Genomic DNA, 21680 nt, shown 5'->3' with positions numbered 1-21680 from the left:
CAGATTGTTTCAAGTTAATGCTGTTACCACTTTGCCTGTTTCTCAGCAGCTCTGTGATTCTTTTCTACAGTTTTTTTAATTCTAAGATTGTCAATGTTCGCAAAGAAATTTCTCTTAACCCTGACTGTGCCACTTCACTCCTTCGTCCATCTGGGTTCACTGGTGCCTCTTTCACTCATTTCTCACTGCTTAATTCTGAGGCTCTCACAAGGGAGGTATCCAGCATGAAATCTACCACTTGCTTACTGGATCCAATTCCTACGAATTTACAGAATGGGCTTAACACCTGATCCTAACTGCACTATATGTCAAAATGCTGCAGTTGGCACAATGCATCATATGTTTTGGGAATGTTCAGTGATAAATAATTTCTGGACTTGAGTTTGTGATTTAGAAAAACTGATTTGGTGTAATCACGGACCAGGGATGTCACTAGAGATTTATGAATGTTGGGGGGCTAAGCCTCTTTTAGGGGGGTCTGGGCATACTCTCCCGCAAAAAATTTTAAAGCCACCAAAACATCTTTCTAGTCATGTATATTTAAGAGTAACAATGGGTGTAAAAATCTATAGAAATAAGGTTATTTTTGGTCAAGGTATGCCTGTCTCATAATTTGTGTTAGAGACTGATCTAATATGACTTACTTAAATTATATCAAAATAAAGAAATTAAAGTCCACTTTGTCCCCATCCATCCAACACCAACAAAAGGCAAAAGTAAATTGTCTCGTGTGTGGATCATTCGCTGAACAACAGAATGGTTCAATTAAAGTGTATACATGCTGGACGAAGTCGAGCCACAAGTCATGATTTCAGTGCGATTTCAGTCAGACTAAAGCGTTCACATGACATTTTAAAAAGGCGAATTATTGCTTTAGCTCAATTGAAATCGAACTTTTAATGTGCATTTAAATGTGCTTACTGTTTGGAGGTCTACCAAAGGGAGGTACCCAAGGTAAAATCGCTAGATGTGTCTCTGTCAACCAAAAAAATGCACGGACAAATAGGTGTGTAGCCACTGTGTGTGTAGCTCGTACAGCAGCATCCCCCAGGTCCTAGTGCCTGCCCAGGAACAAGTTTAAGATACGATGGAGTCAAACCGTTGATGGGGGGAAAAAACAAATCAAAAATAAAATATATTGGCTGATATATTTATTTGCTTGGGGGTATCAGGGCTAATTAATATTTTAATAATTATTCAAATATAATTAATATTATTTAAATATTCAGGCCTAGCAACATCCCTGCTCCCCTCTCCCTTGCCTATGCCTTTTGAATGATGATTCTTTTTGAACCTGGGAGCAATGGACAAAAGGATTCTCTTTTCGGGTTGTACTGCGGCATAGAAGACAATACTCGAACTTTGGTGGGATGCTAATGCAGATATAGCAAGACGGTGGTTAGTGAATATGCACCATATAGCTAACATGGAATGCTCTTTAGCTAGGTTTAACAAAGCTAAACCCAGAACATTGCAGGCATCGTTGAGGGTTATAAAATCTATTAGTGACCAGTTCACTGGGCGATAAAACATATTTCCTTAAAACTGTGACGTCTTTCATACTTAATCATTTTTATATGGTACTACTATGTCATGTGGATAATTTTAATATTTATAGCAGTGCTGACAGTATCTGTTCCTTGTTTATGCTTTGTTTGTTGTGGTTTATTTTTGTGTTGATGTTTTGAAAATTTAATAAAAAAGAAAATCACAACAAAAAAGACTCAGTGATCATGTTCAATTAGTTCAATTAGTTCAAGTTCAAGTGGCTTTATTGTCATTTCAACCATATTTTTGTGTTGGTGTTTTGAAAATTTAATAAAAAAAGAAAATCACAACAAAAAGAAAAAACTATCGGTGATCATGTTCAATTAGTTCAAGTTCAAATGGCTTTATTGTCATTTCAACCATACACAGCTGGTACACCATATACAGTGGTCGCTCCGTGCTCTATTGAAGTCAACAACCATCTCTTTTGTTCGGTCCACATTCAGAGACAGGTTGTTCGCTCTGCACCAGTCCGTTAATTGCTGCACCTCCTCTCTGTATGCTGACTCGTCGTTCTTGCTGAAGAAACCCACCACGGTTGTGTCATTGGCGAACTTGTATTGCTGTACAGTCAGCACAGTGAACAGCAATGGACTGAGCACACAGAACTGAGGGGTCCCGTGCTCAGTGTGGTGGTGCTAGAGATGCTGTTCCCGATCCAGATTGACTGAGGTCTCCCAGTCAGGAAGTCCAGGATCCATTTGCAGATGGAGGTGGTCAGGCCCAGTAGGTTCAGGTTTCCAGTCAGGTGCTGAGGAATGATTGTGTTGAATGCTGAACTGACGTCTATGAACAGCATTCAAACGTAGGTGTCCTTCTTGTCCCGGTGGGTGAGGGCCAGATGTAGGGTGGTAGCGATGGCATCATCCATCATCCGTTAAGCAGTTGGGGCAATATGCAAACTGCAGCAGGTCCCGTGAGGGGGGCAGCAGGGTCTTGATGTGCCTCATGACGAACCCCTCGAAGCACTTCATGATGGTGGATGTGAGTGCAACGTGGTGGTAGTCACTGAGGCAGGACACTGAAGACTTCTTAGGCATGGGGACAATGGTGGTAGCCTTGAAGCACGTTGGAACAATGGCGCTGCTCAGTGAGATGTTGAAGATGTCAGTGAAAACATCTTTCAGCTGGTCTGCACATCTTCTGAGCACTCTGCCAGGAATGTTGTCTGGTCCAGCTGCCTTCTGTGGTTTGACTCTGCGTAGAGTTTTCCTCACATCAGCCATGGTTAGACACAGCACCTGGTCATTAGGAGGAGGGGTGGTCTTCCTCGCTGCCACGTCATTCTGCACCTCAAACCAAGCATAGAAGTTGCTCAGCGCATCTGGAAGGGAGGCATCACTGTCACAGGCAGATGATGTTTTCCTGTAGTTGTTGATGGACTGAATGCACTGCCACATGTTCCGCATGTCACTGCTAATCATACTCTGTTTGCCGTTGATGCATAGCCTAGACTCTATACTTGCTGACATCATGAACTTTGAAGTAGTCAAGTTCTAGAGCAGGAGTCACCAACACGGTGCCCGCAGGCACCAGGTCGCCCCCAAGGACCACATGAGTCGCCCGCAGGCCTGTTCTAGAAATAACACAACTCACCAGTGAGCTGCGTCTAAAATTTGATATGCGTTTCTAATTAAATTATTTATTTTTTATACTGTCAAATTTTCATTCCCATATTGAAGTTGACTATTCCCGTATTGAAGTTGACTATTCCCATATTGAAGTTGAAAAGGTATAGTTCAAAGGTCAGTTCGTGGAGAGTAAGTTAGCGGGCGCAGCGAAGACAAGTGGGCTGAATGCGGTTTCTTGCTCCAAAAACATGGCCGAAAAAAGAAAGAAAACTTATCGTTTTCTAAGTGAATGGGAGGAAGAGTTCTTTTTTACTACTGTGAAAGAAACCTGCGTGTGTTTAATTTGCGGGGCGACGGCAAAGCGGCACAATGTGGAAAGACACTTCACTATGTGTCACAAAAGCTACCATGCTAACTACCCACTGGGCAGTGTGCTACGGGAAGAAAAAGCTTGTGAGCTAAAGGCAGCTTTGGGTAAGCAGCAGTCTTTTTTCACGAGGCTGGCGAAAAACACCCAAAAAGCAACCGAAGCCTTGTTTAGAGCTACACATTTTCTGATAAAGAAGAAGAAGGCATTTTCAGACTGAGAAGTTTTCAAAGAAGCAATGATGATAATTGCTAACACTGTACTTAAAGACGAGAAAAATGGAACCGATCTAATCTCCACTCTCTCCGATGTCCAACTGGGGGCATCTACGATGGCTAGACGAGTGTCGGCTATGTCCGGTAACTTGGCCATTCAGCTGGACCGGGATCTGGCGAAGTGCAGGTGGTTTAGCATCCAGTGCGACGAGTCCGTGGACAGCAGCAGTACAGCGCAGCTGTTGGTCTTCATCCGGCTGGTGTTTGATGATTTCTCCGCAAAAGAAAATCTCCTGACACTACTGCCCCTAAAGACAACTACGAGGAGAGTTGACATTTATAACGCGGTGAAGGAGTTTTTCGTGCAGAAAAAGGTAGCATTGGAAAAGCTGGTAGCGGTGACTACAGATGGGGCTCCTGCTATGATCGGCCGACATACAGGTTTCATTGCTCACTGTAAAGGTGACCCAGATGTCCCAAAATTTCTGCATTACCACTGCATCATTCACCAGCGGGCATTATGTGCAAAAGTGATCGGCTTTGGGCATGTGATGACTCCCGTTGTGAAAATCATAAACAGCATCCGCTCCAAAGTGAAACAGCACAGGATATTCAAGGTGCTATTGGAGGAGATGTCAGCTGAATATTGTGACCTGCTGCTACACACAGAAATCCGATGGCTCAGCAGAGGATGAGTTTTACTTCGTTTGTTGTCACTTTTGGGTGAAATCAAAGAGTTCATGCAGTCCAAAGGTGAAGACGTCTCGCTGCTAGAGGACACAGAGTGGACACTCGACCTTGAATTTTTAACAGACATTACTGGGAAACTAAACCACTTGAACTGCAAACTGCAAGGCAAGGGTAAGACTGTTGTTGATATGATAAGTGCTTTAAATGCATTTAAAGCCAAGATGAACATTTTCTCTGTGCATATACAGAAAAAAGGTGCTGCACTTTCCCTCTGTGCAGTCGGTACTGAAAGACAATGCTTCTGCATCTGAGACATTTGACAAAGTTGCAGAAAAGTACTGTCAAGTCATAAACAGACTTGGGCAAGAGTTTGAGAATAGGTTTTGTGACCATGATCAGCTTGAGTCATGTGTGTCATTCATTTCCAATCCTTTCATGAACGTGGACATAACATGCATTGCTGAGCAACTAAGTGCAACATTCAACTTGGATGCTGAACAGGTGGAGCTTGAAATCGTAACATTGCAAAATGACCTCCACCTCAAAGTCTACCAGGCTGCACCAAACTTTTGGTGCCTTGTTGACACAGAAAAGTACAGTGGGGTATGCACAGCAGCTATGAAGGTTGCCAGCCTGTTTGGTTCAACCTATCTCGGTGAATCAGCGTTTTCTGACATGAACTTCATCAAGAACAAACACAGAACACGCCTCACTGATGCACATCTGCAAGACTCACTCAGAGTTGCAGTGTCAAGTTACACACCAGATTACAATACACTGGTGAACATTTTTCCAATGAAATGTTGTAGAATGATCATCTCAAAATTTAAACAATTGCTGAGATTAATAGAAATAGTGTTGAATATTGATATTATCTGTTTCCCACCTTGTTAATTCATTGTTGATAATTATTGTGAGAAATCATTAACGTGATCAGTGTCTTCACATAGATGAGTATCATTTATCATTAATAATAATATATAACTAAAGGCAAACTGAGCAAATTTGTTATTTCAGAAGAGTGTATCAAACTGGTAGCCCTTCGTATGACTCAGTACCCATGAAGTAGCTCTCAGTTTCAAAAAGGTTGGTGACCCCTGTTCTAGAGTATTGTTTATGTCATTTAATTTATTTGTAGATGTTAAAAAAAAACATTTAGTAAATAAAGGGAAAAAAAACATTGTGCATCAAGTGTACTTTTTATGTATAATGCAAAAACTTTAACATGCTGTGAAACTTTGTAAAAACTAAAGGTCTCGGTGTGGGTTCAATGTCCCTTTGAATCACTGGTCTGTCATCTGTTTCCATAAAAAATGAAAAAGAGAACTCTGTATTGTGTAAAATGTCATACTGTATCAAGTAGTTATTAATTTTGATTTGAGTGAATGGGCATGCAGGCAGTTGCAAGTGCAGTAAAAAGTTTTTATTGAGAGAGGCAAGCAGACAAATCCAAAACGTGATGCAAAATCAAATTCCAAAAACAGGCAGAGGTCCGGAGCTCTGGCAGAAGCATGGCATGGGAGGCAGTCCTGCCAGCCTCTGGCATGAACAATACTTGGGGGGCAGCCTCTTACATGAGCAGGTCTTTGGGCATTTCTGGAGCATGACTAAGGAGGCTGCGCTGTCTGCCCCTAGTTGGACTAGGACTTGGGAGGCTGCACCGTTGGCCTCTAGCAGGAGCACATCAGGAGAGACCCCCTCGTTGGTCTCAGGTTGGAGCTCTGGGGTTGAGGTCACCCGCTCAGCCTCAGGCTGGAGCTGGGCTGTGGAGGCCGCGCTGTCGGCCTCTGGCTGGAGCTCGGTAGGTGAGGCCACTTTGTTGGTCTCTAGCTGGAGCTCCACAGGTGAGTCTGCCATGTTATCCTCAGACTGAAGCTCCACAGGTGAGACCACCTTGTTGGTCTCTGGCTGGAGCTCTGGAGATGAGGCCGCCACATTGGCCTCTGCAGGGGAAACTGCCTTGTTAGTTTCAGGCTCAAGCTCTGGTGTTGAAGCCGCCACAACTCCAGCCCTCTCCTCGTAAAAGATGGTGAACGGTCAAGTGGGTTTGGCCATCAGGCTGGCCCTCCCCAAAACATTTTCAAGATTAAAACTAAAGTCTGCATTACTGTAGATCACCCTCATGATGCAGACAAACTCAGCCACACTACCTAGGCCCATGGTTCCTGTGGCAACTAGAAACTCTGCTCACTGGTGGGCTCGGTCAGTAAACCGAGACAACGTGAACCCCAGACACTGGTTCTCTTCGGGCTTGGGGTTTAAAGGAAGAAAACATTCAAAGGACTTTCAAAGCCATTGAAAGCAGCCGGAACGTTCATGTCGAGCCACTTGGGAAATCGCACAGAATCAAAAGCCGGCATGGTGATCCTGGCATAGCACTTCTCTCGCCTTCCTTCTGCATCCATGATAAAAGTGGGGTATTCTGTCACTTACATGCAGGCGGATGTAAGTGCAGTAAAAAGCTTTCATTGGGAGAGGCAGGCAGACCCTTGTCAAAAAAATCCTAAAGGATTCCAATAAAAAAAACCACACATTTTTAGGATTCTAATTTTTAGGATTCTACTTAGAATTTCTATCATATTTTGGAACCATTCCTTTAAGATTCCTATAAGAATTGTCTTATAGGCAAGACATAAATATCCTGTAGGACCACTTCTACAAGATTTTCATGGGCTCAATTTGGGTTCCTATTCAGATATATATAGGAATTCAATGTGATATTTTTAAAAATCCTAAAGGTGCACTTTTCCACTGTATTTACCTGGAAAAACAACACATCTTGTGCTAATAATTAATTGCCAGCAAAGTATGTAAGCTTAAAATAAAGGAAATTAACTGTTTAAAACATTGTGGCACCCATGTTAAATATGAGCAAAGAAGGCTGTGAAAAATTGTTTTATTATTTAACCTTTTGATCTTATGTTTACACAATTCACAAAAATACTCTGCTCTCATGGATATCAAACAATTGCAAACACAACACAGGTTTATCAAAAAAAATCTTTGTTAAATATAAGTGTACAATAATTATTGGCACCCTTTTAGTCGATACTTTGTGCTACCTGCCATTGCCAAGATAACAGCTCTGAATCTTCTTCTATAATACCTGATGAGGTTGGAGAATACATGGCAAGGGATCTGAGACCATTCCTCCATACAGAATTTCTCCAGCTCCTTCAAATTTCGAGGTCCACGCTGGTGGACTCTCCTCTTCATTTCACCCCACAGGTGAACTGTCAGGGGACTGGGATGGCCATGGCAGGATATCCATGAGAGCAGAGTATTTTGTGAATATTTTTGAACAAAAGATCAAAAGGTTAAACAATAAAGACAATTTTTCACATGTGTATATATAATGTATATATAATATGTGTATGTGTCTGTGTGTGTGTGTGTGTGTGTGTGTGTGTGTGTATATATATATATATATATATATATATATATATATATATATATATATATATATATATATATATATATATATATATATACACAGTATCTCACAAATGTGAGTACACCCCTCTCATTTTTGTAAATATTTGATTATATCTTTTCATGTGACAACACTGAATATTGTAGCAAAGTGTCATTTCTTCAGTGTTGTCATATGAAAAGATATAATCAAATAGTTACAAAAATGTGAGGGGTGTACTCACTTTTGTGAGATACTGTGTGTGTGTGTATATATATATATATATATATAGTCATATCACAGCAAACCAGCAACTCCATTTCCCAGAATACACCAACAACTACAAACATGGCCGAAGAGGACTACACTTCCCCCACACACACACGTTCACCTTCTCCTGAGTTCTAATCACACACACCTGTTTCCAATCTCACACGAATTCACTCCAAAGTTTAAAAGAGACTGTTCAAACAAACAATCCTTGCAAAGTATACGTTCAGTTGCCTTGTCTCTGTCGTTACCAAGCCTTTTATCGTGTCTGTTTATTCTGGTGTTTTGACTTTGCTTACGTTTACGACTTCGTCTCTTTGCCCTGCCCTGTTTGTGCTGTTTGCCTGATTGCCTGACCTCTGCATGTTCATGGTTATTGTCTTCTGCCTTATCCTTTGGACTTGTTGTTTTTGGATTAAAATACCTAAACTGCACTTGCTTCTGCCTGCGCCTCCTTTACGTAACTTTACGTAACTCCTTCGCTTTCATATGGAAGCAGTTTATATATATATATATATATATATATATATATATATACACATACATACATACATACATACATACATATATACATACATATACACACCTAGCTGTGGAATATCCCACTTATACCATGGTCACTTGACAGCATTGAAAAGATAAAAGCTATCATTGATTTGCAGCACAAAATTTGATTGTTAATGTTTGTTAGTTATTTTATATGCAGGTTGTTAGATCTAGAACTCTGCTGCTCTAAATCATAAGCATACATAAAGTAGTGTTATAATAAATAAATAAAAGTAATAAGTAAGTAATAGTGTAAAATACTCTAACTTTAAGAAATGTAATAAAAAATTCTCTAGGAGTATTAAAATATTAGGATTTTAAAACTCCCAAAGCACCCTGTGTAATTTCCAGTAACTTTCCAATAACAAGATGTTATTTCCAATAAAATACAAGTAGAGTTTCAATAAGATTCTAAAAATCAAATAAGATCCTACAGGACAAACTGAAATTATGTTTTAAAAAATCACAATGTCCAATAAGATTTTAAGAATCAAATAAGTTCCTACTACTCCCCCAGTCCAAAGACATGCATGGTAGGCTGATTGGCATGTCTAAAGTGTCCGTAGTGTATGAATGGATGCGTGAGTGTGTATGTGATTGTGCCCTGCGATGGATTGGCACCCTGTCCAGGGTGCACCCTACCCCTGGGATAGGCTCCAGGTTCCCCGTGACCCTGAAAAGGAGTAAGCAGTAGAAGATGGATGGATGGACATACTCCTGCTGATAACTGTCTTGTAAATGCTTATTTGTGAAACAAACTGCATGAATTGCACTGTGGAGCAACTCCAAATAAATTATTTATTTTTCTATTATTCAATCACACTATAAAATGGCAGTACTTAATCTCGTGGTAGTAGTTCAGTGCCAAATGCCACCACATTGATGATGGATGATGGATCTCGCTCAGCCATTGATTTGCTTCGTTAAACAAGACTGAATAGGGAATGTGGCATCTAATTATTTATATCTATGGCCAAACCAATGACTCTATTACATCAGTGTTTTAGGGCCACTATTTAAAAAATTTTAAGACAAGATTTCGAGAATAAGCTCAATATTACGAGAATAAAGTCATAATATTTCACAAATAAAAGTTTGAGAAAAAAATTTATATTACGAGTTGCAATATTTCAAAAATGATTTTAAAAAATAAAGTTGCAATATTTCAAGAATAAAGTCATAATACTATGACTGTTTGTGTTATAAAATGAGGGACATTGAGGATTTGGTGACATTATTGTTTCTTTTGTTGAAGGAGACATCGCAGGCAGTACATGAACGATAATGGTGGTGGCAGCATCGTACTTTGGGGTTGTTTTTCTTCAGCTTGAACTGGGGCTTTAATCAGGGTGGAGGAAATAATGAATAGCTCCAAATCCAGTCAATTTTGTCACAAAACCTTAAGACTTCAGCTAAAACACTTAATATGAAGAGGAATTTCACCTTTCAGCATGACAATGACCCAAAGCAAATGGCTTCACCAAGGTGAAGGTTTTGGAATGAAAAAAACAAGGTTTTGGAATGTCCCAGCCACAGTCCAGACCTAAATCCAATCAAAAATATGTAGGATGACATGAAGAAGGCTCTGCACAGGAGATGCACAGCCAATTTGACTGAGTTCAAAATGTTTTTGCAACAATGAAAGTCAAGATATGCCAAACTTACCCAAAAAGATTGAATGCTGTGAAAAAATCGAATGATGCTTCAACTACGTATTAGTTTAGTGTGTTTAGTTTAGTTTAGTTTAATGTGGAGTGTGCACATTTATGCAACCAGGTTATTATACATTTTAGATTTTTCCCCCTCTAAAACGATTCTTATTGTTTTTCACTTTAATCAATAGGCTAAAATTTCACTATGTAGAAATGGTTCGAACATGATTTATCTTGGTTTAACTTTTTTTTTTTTAACGTCATTGGGCTTTTTTACGTCATTGGGCCAAAAGGAATATGTAGGGGAGAGCTGGCACAATTGTAACATTTTTTGGGTTCAATGTTAAATCATTCAATGATGATTTAAATTACAGACTTTCTACATCCCACATAACATCATGCATATGTTTACCTATTTTATCACATGCAAGCTTCCCCATATTGTCAGCAAATGCTGTGCATTTTCACTGAAAGTGAAAAAGAGCCCTGTAAACTTATATGTACATTAGGAAAATCAATGTTCAACCATCATGCATTCATTGTGCTGTGTGATATGCTTTTGAGGATAGCTTGGAAAATAAAAGATCACTGTTCATCATGCACGTATTTTACAAATTAATTGTGATTGATGGTCCAGAGCTTATAAAGACATTTTCCTTTTTATTTTTGTTGTTTTAGTTTTTCCATTTAATTTTTGTTTTGAGTATGATTTCTATGATATGGTATATGGTTGAACTATGATTTTATTTTATTTATTATTAAAAAAAAAAAGGCTAACATATTTATGCACTTTGCATTGATTCAAATTTTTACGTGAATGAAAATGAGTATGTATGTGTGTCTTTTCTGTCTCAGTTCTGTCACCTTTCACTATTCTTAACAGTCTGAGACCCACTGAAGCAGTATTCTGTATAATTACAGCAGGTGTTACAAATACACCTCAGGTCGCATCAAAAGCTACAAAAGTGCACAAACTATGAAAGCTATTCTAACAGTTAGAACACATTTAAACAGTTTGAACACGTAACATGTAATTTAAACACGACGGAGTTGCCCGTGCTGAGCAACTTTGCAAAGCACCGTGACTGGCAAAGCACTTACAACCGAGACTCCTTCCATAACTTAAAAATGTTGCCTAACAAAAACATCACCACATCAATGATTATACATTTAATTATTCTAAACACCATATTTAAAAAAATCTGTTTATTATTAGTCTTAGATCATGTTGACAGCTGTTCAAGTCCCTGTGTATGAGTTGTTACTATAGAAACAACAATGTATTAGAAGAATCACATTAATAATAATCTATTGTTTTAATTACAACCAGAACCACTGTCCGAGCCATTCAGCAATACAAAAGCAATGCACAGCTTCTGACCAATCAGATTTGAGTATTCAACTGCACCGTAGTTGAATGCACAAATCTGATTGGTCAGAAGGTGTGCATTATTTTCATATAAAATTGTGCAGCGGACACATTATTAATCTGAGACTAATAATAAACAGATTTTAAAATGTGTTGTGTTTTAACAGTATAATGCCAAACATATAATATTTGATGCATGAGTTTCTGAGGCCTCTGTCAACATCAATACTTTCCTGAAAAACATGTTGTATACAATCCACTACAAATTTGGTTAATCTGTGCTCTTCAAGACGTAGAAGACATTAGGATGTTAAATCCAATATGGCCACCTTCATGTTGTGGTGTATGGTTTTGTTTGGAAATCTTTGCTGATATTGAAAAAGTAACAGTAGGAATAACATTTTTATTATCACTCATATTTCAAAATGAATTTTTACTGCATTGACAGAACTAAGTATTACTTAATATTTTATTATTTATTTTGTAGTAAAATCATGTTGAAAATGTATGTATCAAATGTGATACAGCAGGTATATAAGGTAATTTATAAAAATAAATCTTTCAGTTGTTGTTGGATTCCATTTTATGATTTATTGAGATGTTATTCCCACCACAATCAAAATACAGTGTGGGATACAATTACAATACAATTCATTAAACTAAATTAATTTATAATTGAAATTCTATTTTACTAAGATAATTTAGGGTGGAAATTGTTAGTTATTTACTTTTTTATATAAACAGCCTGCGCCATCCTTATAATGTCCTTTCTCATTGTTTTTCACCAAAATATTTATTTGACTATCAGAATTATATTTTATTTTCACCAATTTAGAGAATACATTCATGAGCGTATGTAAATATATTTGTGTGTATTTTTAGATGGTAATAAATTACAGTGTTCAGGATGCTGTTAAAATCCTTGTGACTGGTAATACAAGTGACTTGGAGCAGTTTTGGGGAAGATGATAATGGATGATGATGATGATGATGAATGGGTTCATAATACAGAACGTATCGAAGCATGCTCAGATAGTGATGCTAAGGCTGAATTGCAAAATAAAAGTGTTGCGCAAACAAGTGCAGAAGTAGAGAGCCATAGCAAGGCAGTCAGCAAGAGGCAAAGTGGAAAGGAAAGCATATAGGTGAATAAAAGTATAATTGGACCTCCAGTTGTTGAATTTGATGAATATGTTGAAGAAGAATAAAGGTCAGAGTGGACACCATGTATGTATTTAAAACAGTTTGTTACTGATTAAATGTTACAGAAAATTGCAGAAAAAGATTTGTACAGTGCACATAAACAGGGAAAGTCATTAAACACAACTACCAAAGAAATTGAGCAAGTTCTGGGTATGCACATGCATATTGTTTTAGTACAGATGCTCAATGGACTTGCCCATTGCAACTCCTAAAAATCACACAACCTTTCCAGTAGGGAAAATTTGAAAAATCTGAATTTCCTGTCTATTATTTCATGTGTGAGGCTTGGGTTAACAAAATAATTTTTACAGTGGTGCCTGAAAGTTTGTTAACCCTTTATAATTTTCTATATTTCTGCATAAACATGACCTAAAACAACATCAGATAAAAAGAGCACAATTAAACAAATGAAACAAGAATATTATTCTTGGACACTTATTTATTGAGGAAAATTATCCAATATTGCATATCTGTGAATGGCAAAAGTATGTGAACCTTTGCTTTCAGTATCTGACGTGACCCACGTGTGCAATAATAAGTGCAACCAAATGTTTCTGGTAACTGTTGATCAGTACTGCACATCGGCTTGGAGGAATTTTAGCCCATTCCTAAGTACAGAACAGCTTCAACTCTAGGATTCTGGTTGGTTTCCTCACATGCACTGCTCGTCTTTCCACAAAATTTATATTGGATTAAGGTCAGACTTTGACTTGGCCAGTCCAAAGCATTCATTTGTTTCTTCTTTAACTATTTTTGGTAGAATGACTTACGTGCTTATGGTCTTGCTACATGACCAACAGATGTCCTGACATTTTCCTTTAGACATTCACTGATATAATTCAGAATTCATTGTTCCATCAATGATGGAAAGCCATCCTTGCCCAGATGCAGCAAAACAGGCCCAAACCATGATTCTACCATCTTCATGTTTCACAGATGGGATAAGGTTCTTATGCTGGAATGCAGTGTTTTCCTTTCTCCAAACATAACGCTTCCCATTTCAACCAAAAAGTTCTACTTTGGTCTCATCCAGCCACAAAACATTTTTTCCAATAGCCTTCTGGCTTGTCCATATGACCTTTGAACTGCAGGCAGGCAGCAATGTTCTGTTTGGAGAGCAGTGGCTTTCTCCTTGCAACCCTGTCATGAACATCAGTGTTCTCCTGATGGTGGACTCATGAACATTAACATTAGCCAATGTGAGAGCGGCCTTTAGTTGCTTAGAAGTTACCCTTCGACCTTGCAGACTATTACACGTCTTGCTCTCGGAGTGATCTTTGTTGGTTGACCACTCCTTGGGGTGGCTAACAATAATCTTGAATTTCCTCCATTTGTACACAAGCTGTCCAACTGTGGATTGGTGGAGTCCAAATTCTTTAGAGATGGTATTGTAACCTTTTCCAGCCTGATGAGCATCCACAGCTCTTTCTGATATCCTCAGAAATCTCCTTTTTTCTGTGCCATGATACACTTCCACAAACATGTGTTGTGAAGATCAGACTTTGATAGATCCCTGTTCTTTAAATAAAACAGGGTGTTCACTTACACCTGAAAGTCATCCCACTGATGGAAAACACCTGACTCTAATTTTAGCTTCAAATTAACAGCTAATCCTAGAGGTTCACATACTTTTGCCACTCACAAATATGTAATATTGGATAATTTTAATATAATATATAATATTAAGTATAATATTTTTGTCTCATTTGTTTGATTGGGTTCTCTTTGTCTACTTTTAGGACTTGCATTTTATTCTGGTGATGTTTTAGTTCTATTTATGCATATATGTAGAAAATTCTAAAGGGTTCACAAACTTTCAGGCATCACAGTATAACCAGTGATGTGGCAAAGTTTTTTGCTAGGAGACATTTATTTAACATTTATTATGGAAGGAGTCTCACTTTTAAGCACATTCTCCGTTTTCTCTGTAAAATGACAGGTTGCACAGGAAGAGTTACAGGACAATCCTTTAAATCTTTAAATCTAATAATAGGTCTAACAATATTGATCTGACAATAAATCTGTTAAAATGTGCAATGTGACATTCACAAATTAAACATTGTAATTGTTGGCCAGTTGCTGAGGTATAATCGTAATAACATACTCCATAATGTTATTAAATAATAATGCACTTCGGGGGTAGCGCATCACAACCCCATAGGCATGGTCTCATGACTATGTTGCTGAGTTATCACCCATTTGCCTCATTGTGGGCTTTTATTCTGCAGTTGTGTGCTCACTGTCTCTGCCTAAAGCACAGGTCCTGGAGTACGCCCTGTTCTGCACATTTTAGTGATTTTCTTGCTTTAACACACACTGCAACTCAGGAAGGGCTGTTAATCATCTGATTTGTTTAAATCAGGTGTGTTAGGCACATGGAGGATTTTGGGGAGATCATATGAGAATATTCTCCACATTCTTCAGAAGGGAAAAAATGCAGCAATTGATAAAGAATATAAAAGAAAGCCCAGAAATTCTCAGCATAAAAAAATTAGAAAGTAACAAGAATATCTGACAAACAGATTCTAAACAGCGTGCGCACACACGCACACACAAACACACACACACACACACAAAGGTAAGTTCAGTCTACTTGAATGTTGCACATATTTCAGCAATGTGGTCAGTCTGGCCTGTTGTTTTGTCCAAAGGTGATGGCCAGGTGGCTTTTGAGGAGTTTGTAACTCTGCTTGGCCCTAAACTGACTGCAGCTGGCATGCCTGACAAGTTTCACGGAACAGACTTTGACTCCGTTTTTTGGAAGGTATGGATTGCTACATCCTTGAAGCTGGAACGTTGTTATGTTAGTGTTGTAATTTATATTTTGCATCAGTTCTGCCTCATTGTTATTGACAGTGATAGCTTGCAGAATATGTAGGTCATTCTTACATTATGCACACCCTGCCAATGTTACTGCAATTATAATAATGCTCATTTAATTTGCCAAACGCATTTGCTTCGTTATTACATTTGAGTAGCAATATACTGCTCACTAAATTACGTTTATTATATCTTTACTAGCACTTTTATTTGAACATTTATGACCCAAAACCTCATTTATATGCCACACTGGTTATTTGTAAGGTCATATTTCTCTTTGACATTTATTTCACCAGTGTGATATGCAGAAGCTGACAGTGGATGAGCTAAAGAGACTGCTATACGAGACGTTCTGTGACCATTTGACAATGAAAGACATTGAAAACATCATCATGACTGAGGAGAGCCATATGAACAGCCCTGAGTGTCAAGTTAACATTGACAGTAAGACTGCACACACCAACAATTTCATCATGACAAAAATACAATAATATTGTAATAATAACATGTGTCTTTTCTAATAAATTAACATTTATTTGTGGTCACATGCTGACCTCTATGTCATTAAAAAGTGTCACAAAGTTATTGTATCAAACAAATTGAGCTGACAATGTGTTTAATGTGATTGCCCCCTTTAATGTACCATTCTTCGTCGACTTGGATTTGTGCTTTGGGTCATTATCATGCTGGAAGGTGATTTTTGTTTATTTTTTATTTTATCTTCAGCCATCTAACAGAGGCCTGCAGGTTTTGTGCAAAAATAGATACTTTAGGAATTTCAAGATATCTATCATTCCCTCTTGACTAAAGCCCCAGTCCCAGTTGAAGAAAAGCAGCCTCATAGCATGATGCTGCCACTGCCATGCTTCATCCGGGGTATGGTAGTCTTAGGGTGATAAGCTATCTAGTTTTGTGCCAATCATATCTTTTAGAATTATGCCCAGAAAGTTCTACCTTGGTTTCCTTAGACCATAACACATTTTTCCACTTGATTTGGAGTGATTTAGGTGGGTTTGGATCAGGGTTATTATAGTTTTTAAAATCATCTTTACTGGTCTTATCTAGTAGCACACTAAAATTCAAAGAAATTCCAGAAATGATGAAGAAGAAGGTGATTGAAATACAACAGTCTAGTAAGGGTTACAAAGCTATTTCAATGGCTCTGGGACTCCAAAGAACCAGAGTGAGAGCCATTATCTCCAAATGGAAAAACTCACCACAGTAGTGAACCTTCCCTAAAGTGGCTGACCTTCCAAAATTCCTCCAAGAGCACAGCAGCTACTCATCCAGGGAGTCACAAAAGACCCAAGGACAACATCAAAGGACCTACAGGCCTCTCTGGCATCAATAAAAGTCACTGTTCATGACTCCACTATCAGAAAGACACTGGGCAAAAATGGCATCTATGGAGGAGTGGCAAGGTGAAAACTACTGATAACACAGAAGAATATTAAGGTTCACCTGAATTTTGTCAAAACACACCTTAATGATCCTCAAACTTTTGTTCTGTGGACTGATGAGTCAAAAGTAGAACTGTTTGTAAGACAGGGGTCCCGTTACATCTGGCATAAACCAAACACAGAATTCCACAAAAAGAACATCAAACCTACAATCAAGCATGGTGGTGGAAGTGTGATGGTGTGGGGATGCTTTGTTGCTTCAGCACCTGGGCAACTTGCAGTAATTTAGGAAAACATGAATTCTACTCTGTACCAGAAAATCCTAAAGGAGAATGTCTGGTATTCAATTCGTACGTTGAAACATGTCTTGGTGAAAATAGATTACACCATATTATCCTACCTCCTTCAGAGTACATGTTTTTATATTTTTTAACTCTCCCTCTCTGACCAAGGTTATTATCGTTAATGAAAACTATGACAAAAACTAAAACTATCAATGAAAAAACATTTTCATTAACTGAAATAAAAATGTATTTCCAAATAAACAAAAACTAAACTGCAACTATAACGTCCACCTGCAATACGAATGAAAACTAAACAGAATATCAGAGAATAAATCTTTCGTTTTCGTATTTTAAAATGTTGGGTGATCTAAAAACAGAGGTTGAACAGCGTGGTTCCATCAGTGTTGCCAAATCATAAATGAGCAGTACATTGATCTTTACATTGATACATATGGCTATATAATTGCAATGAATTAGCTAGTTAGCTAAAATTAATTAGCTAGAATATATGTGGAGTGTGATTAGCTAGATTACACCATTACACTTCTCCTACCTCCTTCTGAGAACATGTTTAATTTTTTTACTGTCCCTCTCTGACCAGCAATGTAAAATAGTCTGTTGGGCAGCACTTCTCTTCACATTCAAAGTTACCTGCACTCTCCCAGACAAAAGGCAGTAATCAAGCATTGTGTTGCGAGGCAATAGTTGAGCGTTACCAACTTGTGCAACAGAGGGGGGCTTTTAGTATTTATCTGGTTTATTATTACAGACTAAATATTTATTCGGAACACCAATACTGTTACAAAATGTTACTGGGGTTGGGTTATGCCACTGAGCGCTCCACTGCTAATAAATCGCTTCTGTGCTAAGGAATTCTTATACACGTTATTCTGCCATCTACTGGACATTCATGATTCTGCAACATTGATGGAGCCACTGTTAAACCTCTGTTCTTAAGTCAGACCACCAAACATTTAAAATACAAAAACAAAAGTTTTATTCTCTGAAATTCTATTTAGTTTACATTTGGATTGCAGGTGGGTGTTACAGCTGCAGTTTAGTTTCTGTTCCGAGACATCAAACTTCCAACCCTAGGGGTGCAAACCCAGTGTTGGGTGACCCTTTATTTTCCGCTCTTCAGACATATTCTTCCCTAAGTTTGCTTCCCAAGGCCTACCCCACTTCTCCAGGCCCCTTGGTTATCACCGTGTGCACATAAGTTTTTAGTTGGCTCTGCACGTGGGCCTCAGTTTGTGGCACAGTGCGTATCACTCTTTTCTTTAGAATGCCATGACTGGGGTTTGAGCCTGCCTATGGGCCAGTCCCCCATTACACCTATCCCATACCCCAGAAATGTGAACAATACGAGAGATTGTTGTTACATGCAGGGGTTGACCAGTACTTGCCAAATATTCTTGCACCACCTTTCATGTTGTCATCTGTCTGTTGGCAGCCTTCCTGATAAGATTTCTTCTTGTTCTTTTAACAAACATAGAGGGGTGTCCTGTTCTTGGTAATGTTACTGTGGTGTCATATATATATCCAGAATTATATATTTCCATAAAGCTGCTTTGTGACCATTGTTAAAAGCACTATACAAATTGAATTGAATTGTTGGTTGCCACATCATATTAAAGGTATAAAATTATCTGACATTAATTAATTAATTTTACTGTACATCACAAAAACCTGTAATTTTAACATGGTCATCACACCCATATGTGGGCACAAATTTGGAAGCACAGAATGTCTTTGTATGCTTTTGGCTGTCACGTATTGGAATTAGAGACAGACGCAAGTGCAGTTAAGAGCTTTTATTAAGAGAGGCAGGCAGACAAATCCAAAATGCAAGCACAAGTGTGGTCAAAAAACAAGCAAATGGTCAGGTGAATGGCAAACAGGATAAATGAGGTGAAATGAGAATCAATAAACATGAGGACAAAACAGGATCAAAACCATGAAACAAGAAACATGAAGATAATAGGCTAGGTACAGGTCAGGGGAAAAACACTGAACACACAATACTTCGCCCCAAACAAAGTCACACAAGGGGTTTAAATACTAAATGTAATCAAAGGTAGAACAAACAGCTGAGACACATTAGGAGATAGCCAATAACGTAACAGGGGCGGAGACAGGACAGACACCAAAACAAAACACACGTGTAACAGTAAACAAAGTTAATGTCAACAGCCTAGAAGTGCGTGCTGTCGCGCTTCAGGCTGCTGAGCGCGCTGCTTACTTGGCACGAGGGGAAATCTCTGACATTGGCCATATAGTGTTAAAAATTCAGCATAATACAAAAAGTTTCCAGTCAAACAGATAGTTTTGAACAAATTTATATTTTATGTTTAAATTGGAATGGCAAGGCCAATTTGAATATGAGATGATAGATCAGAATTTCAGCTTTCATTTCCTGATATTTACATCTAGATGTGTTATGGCCTCTATATTTCTGCTCACAAAGTCTTCTTCAAACAGTGGATTGTGATATCTTCACCCCTGCCCTGTGGAGGTAGTTGGTGATGTCACTGGCTGTTGTTTTGGGTATTTTAACAGCTCTCACAGTGTTTCTGTCATCAACTGGTATTGTTTTCCTTGGCTGACCTGTTCGATGTCTGGTCATCACTGGTTTCTTTCTTTTTCAGGACATTTTGAATTGTTGTATTGGCTATACACAATGCATGTGCAATGACTCTGATAGATTTCCCCTTTGTTCTCAGCTTCAAAATGGCTTGTTTTTCTCCCATAGACAGCTCTCTGGTGTTCATGTTGGTTGAATGTTGACTCTTGGTTTGGGCCCTGGGTTTTGCCTGTGAAGACCGCATTTGTTAAAAATTGGGTGGTTTCAAACAAAGGGTGCCATTTTCTAAGTTGTTTAACACATATTTTGATATCAACTATCTTCAGTGTATAGCAAAATATATATCAGCCATAACATTAAAACCACCTTCCTAATATTGTGTAGGTCCACCTTGTGCCACTAAAACAGCTGTCACCCATGAAGGCATGGACTCCACAAGACCTCTACAGGTGTGCTGTGGTATCTGGCACCAGTATGTTAGCAGCAGATCCTTTAAGTCCTGTAAGATGTGAGGTGGAGCCTCCAAAGAACAGACTTGTTTGTCCAGCAGATGTACTCGATCAGATTGAGGAAATTTGAAGGCCATGTCATTTGGGAAATCTGGGAACCATGTCAAATCTGGGAAATTTGGAGGCCATGTCAACACCTTGAACTCTTTGCTATGTTTCTCAAACCATTCCTGAACAATTTATGCAGTGTGGCAGGGCGCATTATCCTGCTGAAAGAGGCCACTGCCATTAGTGAACACCGTTACCATGAAGGGGTCTGCTTGGTCTGCAACAATGTTTAGGTAGGTGGTACATGTCAAAGTAACATCTATGTGAATGCCAGGACCCAAGGTTTCCCAGCAGAACATTGCCCAGAGCATCACACTGCCTCTGCCGGCTTGCCTTCTTCCCATAGTGCATCCTGGTGTTATCGCTTTCCCAGGTAAGTGATACACACGCATCTGGCCATCCACATGATTTAAAAGAAACTGTGATTCATCAGGCCAGGCCACCTTCCTCCATTGCTCCATGGTCCAGTTCTGATGCTTACATTCCCATTGTAGGTGCTTTCAGCTGTGGACAAGCAGCAGCATGGGCACTCTGACTGGTCTGCAGCTATGCAGCCCCATACACAGCAAGCTACGGTGCACTGGGTGTTCTGACACCTTTTTATCATAGCCAGCAGTAACTTTTTTCGTAATTTGTGCTGCAGTAGCTCTTATGTGGGATCAAACCAGATGGGCTAGTCTTTGCTCCCCATGTGCATCAATGAGCCTTGGACATCCATGACCCTGTCACTGGTTGTCCTTCCTTGGATGCTTTTGGTAGGTACAAACCACTGCATACTGGGAACACCTAACAGGACCTGCCATTTTAGAGATGCTCTGACCTAGTCCTTCAGCCATGACAATTTGGCCCTTGTCCTTACACTTGCCCATTTTTCCTGCTTCCAACACAACAGCTTTGAGAACTGACTGTTCACTTGCTGCCTAATATCCCACACCTTGACATGTGCCACTGTAATGAGATAATCAATGTTATTCATGTCACCTGTCAGTGACTTTAAAGTTAAGGCTGATGAGTATATATAGGATACAGGGTACATACATTTATGTCATTTGGCACACGTCATTATCCAGAGCGTCTTACAGAAGTGCTTTGAAGTCTCTATCAATAAATACATTCCGATACTGGTTCACTAGGTCACAGACTAAGAATCAGTCATAAACTCTGTTGGGAGGTAATATAAGAACAACACACA

General features: G+C 38.9%; 1 protein-coding gene across 1 annotated transcript in view; it reads left to right on the top strand.

The window, feature by feature from the left end:
• Window positions 1-21680, top strand: part of cabp7b (calcium binding protein 7b) — a 42087-nt gene that overhangs the window by 14355 nt on the left and 6052 nt on the right. Inside the window, exons 3-4 of the mRNA XM_053617598.1 lie at window positions 15495-15607; window positions 15960-16107. Coding sequence (XP_053473573.1) covers window positions 15495-15607; window positions 15960-16107 — 261 coding nt within the window. The remainder of the gene's footprint in view (window positions 1-15494; window positions 15608-15959; window positions 16108-21680) is intronic.

Source organism: Ictalurus furcatus, chromosome 28, assembly GCF_023375685.1.
Source record: "Ictalurus furcatus strain D&B chromosome 28, Billie_1.0, whole genome shotgun sequence".
Classification (NCBI taxonomy): domain Eukaryota; kingdom Metazoa; phylum Chordata; class Actinopteri; order Siluriformes; family Ictaluridae; genus Ictalurus; species Ictalurus furcatus.
This window is presented reverse-complemented; position numbering and strand designations above follow the sequence as displayed.